Here is a 12,152-nt window from a genome sequence, read left to right on the forward strand (position 1 = left end):
TAGCAAATACTGCTAATTCCCTGTTGCAATTTATCACATCCCTAATTAATTTTAAAAGGCCTATTTCAGGAGACATTTCTCTTGAGTCCAGCCCACGTGCAGACTACATTTGGGATTTTCAGAGACTCAAGGGAGTTAAAACAATCAATACCCATAAAAATATAAAGAAAATTAATTTAATAGTTTAGTAATTGAACTTACAGCCAGTAGTATTTTTTCTATCTTTTTCCTATTTTCATGATGATTTGAACCTGAAGCTCATTATCTCTTGGAGTAGTATAGTGCTGTTTTTTGTACAGCAAAGTGCTGAACCTGGATTTTTAGGTGTGAAGCTCTCCTGGAAATTAAATTGTGTATGACACTTTTACCTGGCAGCAGTAATTCCTGAATATCCTCACTTAGGGCAGATGTCTACAGCCTCAGCCCTCAAACCAGCCAGAGATGCTCTGCTCTGGGTAACTATTCTTTAAACTCTCAGTATTTAGGAGGAATCGAGTAGCTTTTGTAAAAAGGCAAAAAGTAAGAAATAGCTGTACAACCCCCTCCAGTATTGAAATTTGGCATTATTTTTCACTCTCTTCACAACAAGAGAAAAATATTTTTTTAACATAGTCTATATATTTGCATAGGAAAGTTAAAAGTTTGTAACAACAAAGTACCAAAACTTCACAAATCCCCTTAAGCTGGGCAAAATAACGCAGAGTCAAGGGGGCTAAAACTATTAACAAGTTTGGATCACGTTTAATTAGTGTTTTTAGCCAAAGAAAAGAGGGAAAATTCCAAACTCCTCCTCTAAGGGAGCAAATGCAAATAACAGAAAATAGCACCATGGCAGTCACATTAGCACACAGGAAACAGGCTTTGCTGAGACAGGCCAGGCTTCCAGCCTCTAGACAGCAAATACGTTGTCCTTAGGATTCAGGGTCATGGAGCGTCTCAGCTGTTCATGCAAATGCCACAGGTCCTTCACACTCTGACTCACAGAGGAGTCACCTCACAGAACGATCGGTGCCCTGGAATTTTGAACATACTCCACTCTTACAACCTGAATTCCTTAAGTGGCTGAAGTAGTGGGTGAGTAGGAGCAGTGGATATTCAGATTAGCTTCAATGTGTGCATTAACAAGTTGCCTTTTTAAAGAGCAAATGATAGAAATGAGAGCTTTGTGCCATCATATGGCACAAACTGGACAACCAGAGGATCAGACAGGGGTTCATGAAAGGCGGGTCCTGCTTGACCAACCTGATTTTCTTTTGTGACAAAATGACCTGCTCAGTAGATGAGGGAAAGGCTGTTGATGTTTCCTATCTGGGCTTTAGGAAAGACTTTGACACCATTTCCTACAGCATTTTCCTGGAGAAACTGGCTTCCCATGGAGAGGGCAGGTGTACTCTTCACTGGGTAAAACACTGTCTGGGTGGCTGAGCCCAGACACTGGGGGTGAGTGGATTCCATCCAGCTGGCAGCCGGTGCCAATGGTGCTCCCCAGGGCTCAGTGCTGGGCCCAGCCCTGTTTGAATCTCTTTCTCAGTGATCTGGATGAGGGGATGGAGCAGCCTCAGCCAGCTGCACACACACCAGGCTGGGTGGCAGTGCTGATCTGCTGGAGGGCAGGAAGGCTCTGCAGAGGGATCTGGACAGGCCGGATCGATGGCTGAGGCGGCTGTGTGAGGGTCAGCCAGGCCAGGGGCCGGGGCCTGTCCTTGGGGCACAAGAGCCCCAGACAGGGCCACAGGCTGGGCCACAGGGGCTGGGACCCTGCTGGGCAGAAAACGACCTGGGGGTGCTGCTGACAGCAGCTGAACATGAGCCAGCAGTGCCCAGGCGGCCAAGAAGGCCCAGGGCATCCTGGCCTGGATCAGCCATAGTGCAGCCATTGTCCCCCTGTGCTGGTGAGGCCACACCTTGAATCCTGTGTCCACTTCTGGGCCCCTCACTGCAAGAAAGACATTGAGGGGATGGAGTGAGTCCAGAGAAGGGAAATGGGGGCTGGTGGAGGGTCTGGAGCACAAGTCCTGTGAGGAGAGGCTGAGGGAGCTGGGGGTGTTTGGCCTGGAGAAAAGGAGGCTCAGGGGAGACCTCACTGCTCTCTGCAACTGCCTGGAAGGAGGCTGGAGCCAGGGGGGATTGATCTTCTCCCAGTAATAAATAATAAGATGAGAGAAAATGGCCAAAAGTTGTGCCAGGGAAAGTTTAGATGGGATATTAGGAAACATTTCTTCACCAAAAGGGTTTTCAGGCCCTGGAAGAGGCTGTCCAGGGAAATGGTTGAGTCTGCATCCCTGGAGTTATTTAGAAGCTATTTAGATGTGGCACTTAGGGACATGGTTCAGTGGTGGATTTGGCAATGCTGGGTTAAGGGTTGGACTTGATGACCTGAGAGATCTTTCCCAAACTAGCGATTCTGAGATTCTGCTTTTATTCCTATGTAGAATTATTCTCTCTCTGAAAACAAGAATATTTAGAGGTGGAACAATGTTTAAGACATATCAGGAATCTGACTGACTGGCACTTACATGCACTATTATGATACGAGTGGTAGAAAAAATTCTAGGTACCCACATCAGTGCAGGATGTAAAGCAGCTGCAGATCTCTCTGTGAGAACTGCTCTGAAGAAAGTATGAGCTATTGGTAGGAATATGATGTGCCTATTATTGTTGTCTTATATATTACAACAGTTCTATTATCCTTATATGTTGTCTTATGTATCATGAGTTCTGTTGTCTTATATTGTCTTATATATCAAGAGTTCTTTTATCATTATGGTGCAAGGGTTCCATGGCCTCAGAGTTTCATACCTCCTCAATGTGTCTTGTAGGCAGCTCCTCTGAGCACTGACTGTTCCTGGTCCTTGCAGCAGCCATCTGACTCCTCTTTAGTACCACTAGTTCTTATTGGTTACAGGTGCAGCCTGTTATCATCCAGCTTGCTCCTAATCTTTAGTAATAAGGTCCAGCTGCAACTCATTGAGGGATAAGAGTACATTCTACATTACCCATACTGTGTCCTCCTATATATTATGAAAAATCATATAATTAAAGAAAAAAATCTACACTGTTGTGGTAACAAAAAAAAACTTGGGAAAGTTCCTTGTGTTCCTGATAATGGTTATAAAGAGAATAATTCCTGTTTCCTTCAGAAATAGTTTTCCCCTCAGCACATGTATTAATTTTTCCTGACTGGCGATACCACAAGGCTAAAGATAATGTTTTCTATTGCAAATCTCTTCTTAAAAGAGAAGCCGAATTCTTCTGTTGTAGATTTTCTGAAAAAAAAAAATTCTCAAAGCTCAATGTTTTTCTTTCCTAACAGCATATGTTGCACTGTCTGAGTCTGTAGCATTAGATATGAAAACAATGCTGACTAGGGAGTGCAGCAGTTAATTTGTAGTGTGCAAAAACTGTAAACACAACTGTGATTGAGAGAGCTGAAATCCTGCTGAGGATATAATGAGAATTGACCAGTAACATGAAAGAACACTGTGTCAGGTTCTATAGTTTCTCATATAAATAGCCCATGAGACCAGTTTGTAAAACATAGTAGATAGAAATGCCTTTCCTGTCAGGAATTAGTTTGTGGAGAGTTTGCAGTGTCTCTTTAGGTAGAGACTCATCCTAAAACAGCCTCAGGTACTTCTCAGCCTAAGTCATGGGTCCCAGTAGGTACCTGGGCAGCCACACGCTGGCACACACACCCTTGGCTGCCCACCTGACACTACAAGGGGATGTGTCAGAACCATCTATGTAGGACATAATTCCCACACTCTGATCTTCCCTCCCACATGGAATTATTCCCATTTCTCTCTTTCTCTCATGGCTGTAGGTAGCCTTTCTCAGCATGCTTTCCCCAGGCTATATTTGTCTCCTGTGATAAGGCAGCAATACGAGCCAGTGGAAGCGTTCTGCACGTCTGCATTTTGGCAGCCCAAATGTGAAGGGCAATGTCAAGTGCTGAGGCTCAGCCATGGAGGTTTCTCACGTGCAACTCTCAGCTGTCTGTTTTTCATCTGCAGTGAAATAGCACCACAGTAGAGACAAGAGCAGCCACATCCAGCTGGAGAGCACTGACAAGGGATGATTCTCTCATGTGTGCCAGGGACAAATCCTCAGGACATGCTCCCAGCAACTGGGCAGAAAAAGTGAGATTGCTTCTTACATTTTCCCAGTCCTGGAACTGGCTATGTCTTCTTCAACAAACTGAACTTAAGTTCTGAATTGACCGTTCTTTTCACCACATCATAAAAAATCCACTTGCCATTTCCCCATTTGTTTGTAGTTTGGGCAATGAAGGCTCAAGATATAAGGACTAAGATAAGGAAAGGATTATGCTACAGGTAGCTAAAAGCTCCTGTCTCTTCCACAGCTGGCTGTAGTGATCACTGCCCTGTGGCTAAGAGACCACATCATTGTTAAAGAAAGAATACTTGAGATTTCATACTCAGATGCCATCTACTTAGGAAAATGGTGATGTTCCTTTTATAAAAGTCACTTGTCCTAGTGCAAAGAAGGGGTAACTATTTTGTCCTTTTGTGTCATTTATATCTCTAGCCACTTTTCCTCATCTGTTTACTATGGTATTTTAAACATCTGTTTAAACAGGTACACATGGGTTTAAAGACACCATTAGAAAAGGCAACACCAGGTATCTTTATCCTTGAGAAGTTATACTATTCCTGGTGTACTTCAATGGCATAATAGAAAATAAAAACCCATCTCTGCATCTGTCTGTCTGGCTAGAGGAAAAGAAATGTGAATATTGTCACAGCTGACAACAAAGAAACACAGCTTTCCTGCAGCAGTACAATATGGGACAAATCACTGCAACTTAATGGCAACTTAATACACACAATTTACTTTCCCCTCTGAATCATCCAACCACAAAATATGCCCACCACCTCTGTTTCAATCAGCCCTATGAGTGTTAACAGAAACTTGTTGCAAACTCTCCAAGAAGAAAAACAACATTATAAATTATGTTGCACCCACCTGCAAATTCTGAAATGACTGATGAGAAATTTACACATCAGTTGGAGAAAAGACTTGTGTGTCCTCTCAGTCTGGATTCTTGCTGTTCATGTCACTCTTCTGCATTAAGATGGAGCTGCCTGATTTCCACTGAGGAAGAGTATGCAATTTCTTCTGTCCTAGCAGGTTAATAACATTCAGAGATCTGCTTCACCACAATTCTTTGTAAATAGTCAAATTGGGAACATGCATTTCTCTTTCTTTCCCTCTGTCCTTCCTTGAAGCTGGAATTGCTGGTAATTAAAAACTGTTAATGGGTGTCTCCACTTTGAAAATTCCACATTTTATACTGGGGGGGAGAAAGAATAACAAAAATATTGATATTTGCAAACTTATAATCTACTTAGTTTCAAAGGATAACCCTGAAAAGTTATTTCACCCTGTCAGGGGAAATCCTTATTACAAGATTTTTGTCAAAGCTTAATTTTCTCTGGAGTGTTTCTAAAAATGTTTTATAGCTGGTGTTCTTTGCTCTCTGTTAAGTAGCATTAATCTTTAAAAGCCTCAGGCTGCTGCCAACATGAACATGGAGTCCCAGTGCTAAAGCACCCAGAAATGCTTAGGGGAAAGACAGAGAAAAGAGAACAACATTTCAGAAAAAGTATTTTGAAACTCTCATGGTTTTACATGTGTGTGTTTGGCTTTGCATAAAGAATAACTATTAGCAACTTTCCCTCTCACATCCTTACTGTTTAGAAAAGTCCTTGTCCTCAAAAAGGCTGTCTGATTTCTATCTTGCCCAGTTTATGTTGGGAGAGTCTCAGTCTCCTTCTTCCAAACTTTACTCTAAGCACCATATAAACAAACTCTGTTATAGCTATTGAAGACTAATGAGTTTTACTGATGTTTGGAAGAGAAATGGTGAGAAAAGATAAGATGAGGACAAGCCAAGAAAATGGGCAGTTGGAGCTGGTGGGAGGAATAACCTTTGAAGATTATTTGAGAAAATGAGGAGGAACTAAAATTCAGTATGAATACTAGAACTTGAGCATAACAAGTTTCCATACTAAACACGTCCAGGACTAAGGCATCAATTGCCTTCAGATTTTGACTTCAGGCCTCCATCCAGCAAAATCCAGCCTGAGGACAATTATTGAACTCAACCTGTGTCAATGGGATTAGTTCATATGCTTAAATTTAAGCATGTACTTAAGTGCTTTGCTTGTTCTAGTCTATGATTGCTAAGTGCCAAACATCCATTAAGCACAGTGCAGGTGTGCAAGGGATACCCACTGCTAATCATGCAGCAGGTTTTGTGAATCATGATGTAGCTCTCTGCAGGACATCAGACTCCCTTTTTCCATGTAAACATTCTGAGTTCAACAACAGCCATTCAGGCTTACATACCCAAGCGCTGTCAGTCTGCAACTTATTCAAAATTAATTCCTTAAAACTTCCTTCCAGTGGCTTTTACACTTATCATTGATATTATGGTATGCATCCATCATCACAGTTTGGAGAAATGTAAGCAGTGATCCTCTGAAACTTCACATTTCAAAAACTTCCCTTCTAGAGTACAGCAATTTTATAGATTGCTTTTCCTATGTTTGTCTCCGCTTCCTCTTTCATCCTAGATGATTTCAGCAGAGACCAAAAGTAGTCCAAGTTACTTTGCTTTAAATATAAGTAGACCCTGAATTTCACCAAAGTGTTGTGCTATTATCTGTGTCCTTCAATAACACATCAAATGTGAACCTAGTGATGGAGGAAGAAGAATTCCAGCAGAGGCCCCCAGTATTCCAGCAGAGGCAAACCTTTGGATGCCTTCCCTAGGAAGAAGGAAAGCAAGCATCCTAGTCAATGTTCTTAAAAAAGTTTGCATGATCTGTGAATGGCCCACCTGGAACCATCTCAGAGCTCAAGCCTGCAGAAAAACAATTTTGAAATATGTTCCAGAAATTTCCATCAGTCATAAAAGCAGAAACCTCATGAGATCAAGGACAATGGCAAAAGATAAAATTGGCAGACAGCAGAAAAACACTGAAGGTCAAACTCAGTATGAGGATAAAGCACTTATTAGCTTATCATCACTTGACTACAAGAGACCCACTGATTTATAATCCTAAGGGTCACATACTTACATTTAAGACACTGGCTTTTCTACACTAGACCTGGTCCTTAGATGGTGTCAAGGTGTCTGTTCATATCAACAGAGATCCCAGGGGGATTTTTCTGTGGTGAAAGATGCCTAAGAATTCCACAGCAGCTACCCAAAATCTGACCACACTTTATCAGGGTCAACATACAGCTGAACCAAATGTGAGGACATTTATCAACTATTGCATATCAAACTCCTTACAACCAGATAGGTATCCTTTGACACAAAGCCATAATTTTCCACTCCTTTTTATGGTGAGAGGAATTACAACAAATTATATATATTCAGAGGTTATGTCTCATTTTTGTGAAGTGCTAAGGTCATTTGTACATGTGTGCTCCTCAGATTAAGTTGATTTTAAAAAACCTATATGTACATGCATACACCCCTCCTTATGTTGTACATTTGTTTGTGAATAGAGCATTTTTTTAAAAAACATAGCTTCTCTGAAATGTACGCACAATTTCTAAAATATGCCATGGCCACACGATAAATAGTAGCTAAATTATGAATTAGCAGAATGGCAGCAATAAATAGATCAAAGACCTCCCTATGCTAATATCCATATGAGTAATAAACCATGGTATTTCCTATCCTGTAATGCACGCCATGGTTCTGATCCATAGGGTCTCACATTTTTTGCCTGCACACAGGCACGCACAGCCTCACAGAGCAATGTGAAAGTCACAAGTCTCTAGTGTAATTCATGCTCCAGTTCAGCAGCTGTGGGGGGTTTGCTAAAGAAAACATGGCCAAGAAATTCCTGAGAGAATAAGAATGGTTGTTAACAGTTCTGAGAAAGTCTTCCTCTGGGTTATTATCCCATAGAGAGAGATAGTGCGGTTTGGCAGTCTTAACCAAACAAACAGCTCTGAGAAACTACACATACTCCCTCTGAGATTACAGCAAATGAAAAACAAAAAACCATCTTCTCTTAAAAGTGGTTTGAAGCATTTGTGATACTGTCAGTGAAGTACTTGGACTTCTTCCTGCTTTGTGCAGCAGGTCACAGTTTCCATACTCCCAAAGGAAACAGCATTGGCTGAGCAAGAGAAAGTCCCATTTACTCTTACTGTTACCTTTTCAAAGGTGGGCTTGTTGAACAGAGATGAGGTACAAGCACATGTAATGACTGACAGCCACCAAAGAACAATGCAGTAGCAACTCAAAATGGGCACTCCTGTTTAAATTACTTACACCTGAGACACTGCTCACAACATCAAAGTAACTGAAAGAGAAGTTGCCTGAAAAATGTATTTTCTTGTAGCATTTTCCAACCCCTTGAGCTAGCTGGCAAATGAAAGATGGGATGCAGTTCTAGGGCACTGAAAGTCAGAAATACAGTAAAAAACTACCTGGCTAATGGCTTAAGATCATTTTAAGGTTTCAGAAGTGACAGGCTCCTTCCTCCTGACACTACCTACTTACATTGCCTAAAGCAACAGAGGTTAAACTCTCAAAGCAACACTTTATTAATATACCTGGAGTACTGAGCAGGAGCTATTTCTTCAACTGCCTCTCATGCATTTTAAGCTGTATCCAAGCAAATCAAGTTAACAGGGTAGATGGGGAGAAGAAACATAGTTCTGTGACTAAGAAGCAAGGCTACAACTAAACTGCTGGTACTCCCACAGATTTCCCAGCTCAGTCTTCTGTACTCCTTCTGACTCTGAAAAAATAACACCAATAGAAATATTTCTAATATCTAACCTCTAAGTTTTGTTGTGTTATGTTTCTTAGTGTGCTCAGACAGTGTTTAGCACAATCAAGCACCGAAGTTTTTTACTGGTGCATTACTGTGGCTCTCTGTTTGCTGGTACAAAACATCCAAGCAGCCCTTGGGGGAACATTGATTGGATAGCACCTCTCATCTCTCTGATGCATTGTCATGCGATCCAGATGGCTGCAGTATGTAGGCAACTGGGAACCAAAGCAGCAGGAGAAGTACATCCTGCTGCCATTTCCTTCTAGTGCTGATCTTGATGCATTCAGCATTTAGATTACTTTGTGGTTAGGAAGTGTACAGGCCTGCGTAGATGCACGCTAAGACCTAGCAAAAAAATACACTGTAGGAACTGTGGTAGCTTGCCAGCTGTCAAATGACCAAATTTGCCCCCAAAAACTCTGTAAAAGATTACTGCAGCTCAGCCAAGGGAAAATTCCCTCCCATGCAGAGTGTATTACAAGTTCCACAAAGGTGGCAATCTCTTCCAAGTGGGTCTGCTATTGAAGAAAAACTCAGAAGTCTGTGTACTTTAGCAGATTAACTATTACTATGATGTACAAAACCAGAGAAAAATAAGAAACTAGACTTCTTCCATTTGGCAAATGCAATTTTATTTCTGGATTAGCTGTAAGAGTTCAACATTTTAAATATTCTAACATATATACCCTGCCACACACATTAATTGGCATCTTGAAGAATACTGTAAATAGAGTCAATAAGTAAGCATCTGCATATAAGTACAGAGTTCTCATGAATTCAATTGTTATTTTTATGTGCTTCCAAACTTTGAAAAGGCAAGACTTCAGGGGGAATTTGATATGCCAATGAACTGTCTCTCAGTAGAACAGGTGAGAAAAATCTAAACAAAACATGAAAAACAGAACACAAACTGGCAGGTACAAGAAAGGAAAAAGACAATGACACTTCTTACGAGATATCTCTAGAATATAATTATTAAGTCTATAACTGTAATAATACTTGAAACCAAGCTAGTATCAATTTTATGGTCTTGAGGAATGTACTCAAACCTAAGGCACAGAGCCACCAAGAGCAGAAAGTTACACTTGGTGGCTTCCTGCACAGTTTAGTCACATATATAGGCTCACTGAGAACAAAGTACAAAACAGCAGACTGTGAATCACACCCAAATTTCCCACTCATGACTATATGAGGGAGGAATTTTTGCCAACAATACAAATACTTGGGAGTATGGATGTGACTGCACATAATGATTTTAACTGAGCTACTTGCTAGTTATTTACTCTGCTGGTACAGAAGATCCTCCATACTGTATAAGCAACACAATCAAATTTATTTGATTATAATGCTTGCATTCCTGGTATTCCCAGTTCTTGTACCAGCAGGGTTTTTATGGTGAAAAAACCCTCACAACTGAGACACAAAAATGGACATTAAGAGAGCTACAAGAATATGAGAACAGAAACTACCTGTGTACTTTCCCATTTTCCCATGAAAATCACTATCTAGGGAGTAAAAATATAATTCTTTTCACACCCAAACTGCCTGTGAATGTGTATTCACAAGTGTTGCATGTGGGAACAGACATGTGTGTTCTATCTTCATTTGTCATTTTAGAGTCTATTTCCAGGAAAACTGAAAGATGATTTGCAAAATTTGGCCCCTCAAAATAGCAAAAAGAGATTGAGTGCTCACAGTCTGAACTAAGCTGGTCAGCAGTTCTTTTAAATCATCATGCAAAAAAAGTTTTGCTGTATGTCTATAGAATAATAATAAATTATTCAAGTTATCTGAAGAATCTGATGTCTCTAGTTCAATTTACAGGTCAGTCAATAAAGATACATTTCACATGGTTATTGATTTCCTATTAATTTACTGAGCAGCAGGTTTCTGCTGAGAAGAGATTCCATTTCAAGATTTGTAGTCTTCCTTAAAAAAATGTCCTGTGAGGGGGGGAAAAAAGATAGTGAGAAACATGCTGTTACCTCTCATGCAGCTTTTAATCTTTCTAGTAAGCACAGTTTTTAAACTGGATCTTAAATAGTTTTGATTTGTATTACAAGCAATAATTGAGAAGGCCCACATGCAGCAAGAAATCTTACCTTGGTAGTTCTAGAGATCTGTGACTGTATTTACAGTGATTACAGCCACAGAGAAACCATACAGAGTAAACTGAATTTCAGAGAGAAGGATAATTCTAGAACAAACCCATTATAAAGGTATATGACAAAATAACAGACACAAACTTCACTGAAACCAAACTCTGATGAATACTTGTTTACAGGCACACTGTGAATAATCCAAATGGAAACTTGTTCTTTGGACAAGCCTTCACAAGAAAATAATTTATAGTTGCTTATATACTGATGAGCTCAGAAAGCCACAGCAGTGGTCCACAGATAAAGAAAAAAACCTTAGGTTAATCCTACTTCTTTAGGAAGGGCCTATTTATTTAATAGTCTGTCAGGTGATAAACCAATTCTGCAGAGGATCTTTGAGGGACTTTATGAAGTAGAAACTAAATACTTATATTTTAATAGCACAGGCATGGCAAAAGCCCAAAGAACACTCCAGCTCCAGCATGCCAGGAACAAAAGCAAGGATGGCAAGCAATCCACAGGCAGGCACATGCTGAAAAAATAACACAGCCTCACAATGGCCAGTCATGTTAAGCCAGGTGTGCTATTCACCATGAGGGACACTGCAGTGGCTACAGCTGCAGGAGATACCCTTGTCTGTACACAGGTGCACTGCCTTCAAAAACCTTTCTGTGTGTGCTGGGACTGACTGCTGATGAGGGAATGGTAGGGCTAAATATACAAAATATAAAAACAAAAATAACAGTTATTTCCTTGCCCATTAGTTTATGCACAGGTATTAAACAAAATTTCACATCAATCTACAGTTGGTTAGACCGTAAAACTGATTTACTGCAACTAATACTCCAGCACAGAGCAAGAGCCCAGGCTAACAGTGACTACAAAACCTTGCTCTCCCATCTTACTTGGTAGTAAGGATCTCTTCAAATCTCCTTCAATCAAACTAGAAAACATGGGTCTCGCTCTTGAAACTGTCCAAAGTAAAGCAAACTGTATAGCCCTGATACCTCTAACACACTTGTAGCTGTAGATTCTTCTGTTTCACACCTATGCTGATTATCTTTAAAACAAGGATTCTGTGAGCATTGCCAAGACACCCAAACCCCTTAATCTCTTTTGAAAATATTATATATGCTTGCTTAGACAAGAACAATAACTGCAATCTAATTTAAAAAAAGCAAAAACACCAAATCAAACCAAACAAGAGAATTAAATGCCTGGTTGT

General features: G+C 40.5%; 1 protein-coding gene across 1 annotated transcript in view; it reads right to left on the reverse strand.

The window, feature by feature from the left end:
• Positions 1–11,499: 11,499 nt before the first annotated feature.
• The window catches only part of USH1C (USH1 protein network component harmonin), a 45,438-nt gene continuing 44,785 nt past the window's right edge, over positions 11,500–12,152 (reverse strand). The window contains exon 27 of the mRNA XM_030949536.1: positions 11,500–11,638. Within this exon, the coding sequence (XP_030805396.1) occupies positions 11,539–11,638 (100 nt within the window). The 3' untranslated portion in view covers positions 11,500–11,538. The remainder of the gene's footprint in view (positions 11,639–12,152) is intronic.

This window comes from Camarhynchus parvulus, chromosome 5 (genome assembly GCF_901933205.1).
Source record: "Camarhynchus parvulus chromosome 5, STF_HiC, whole genome shotgun sequence".
Lineage (NCBI taxonomy): Eukaryota > Metazoa > Chordata > Aves > Passeriformes > Thraupidae > Camarhynchus > Camarhynchus parvulus.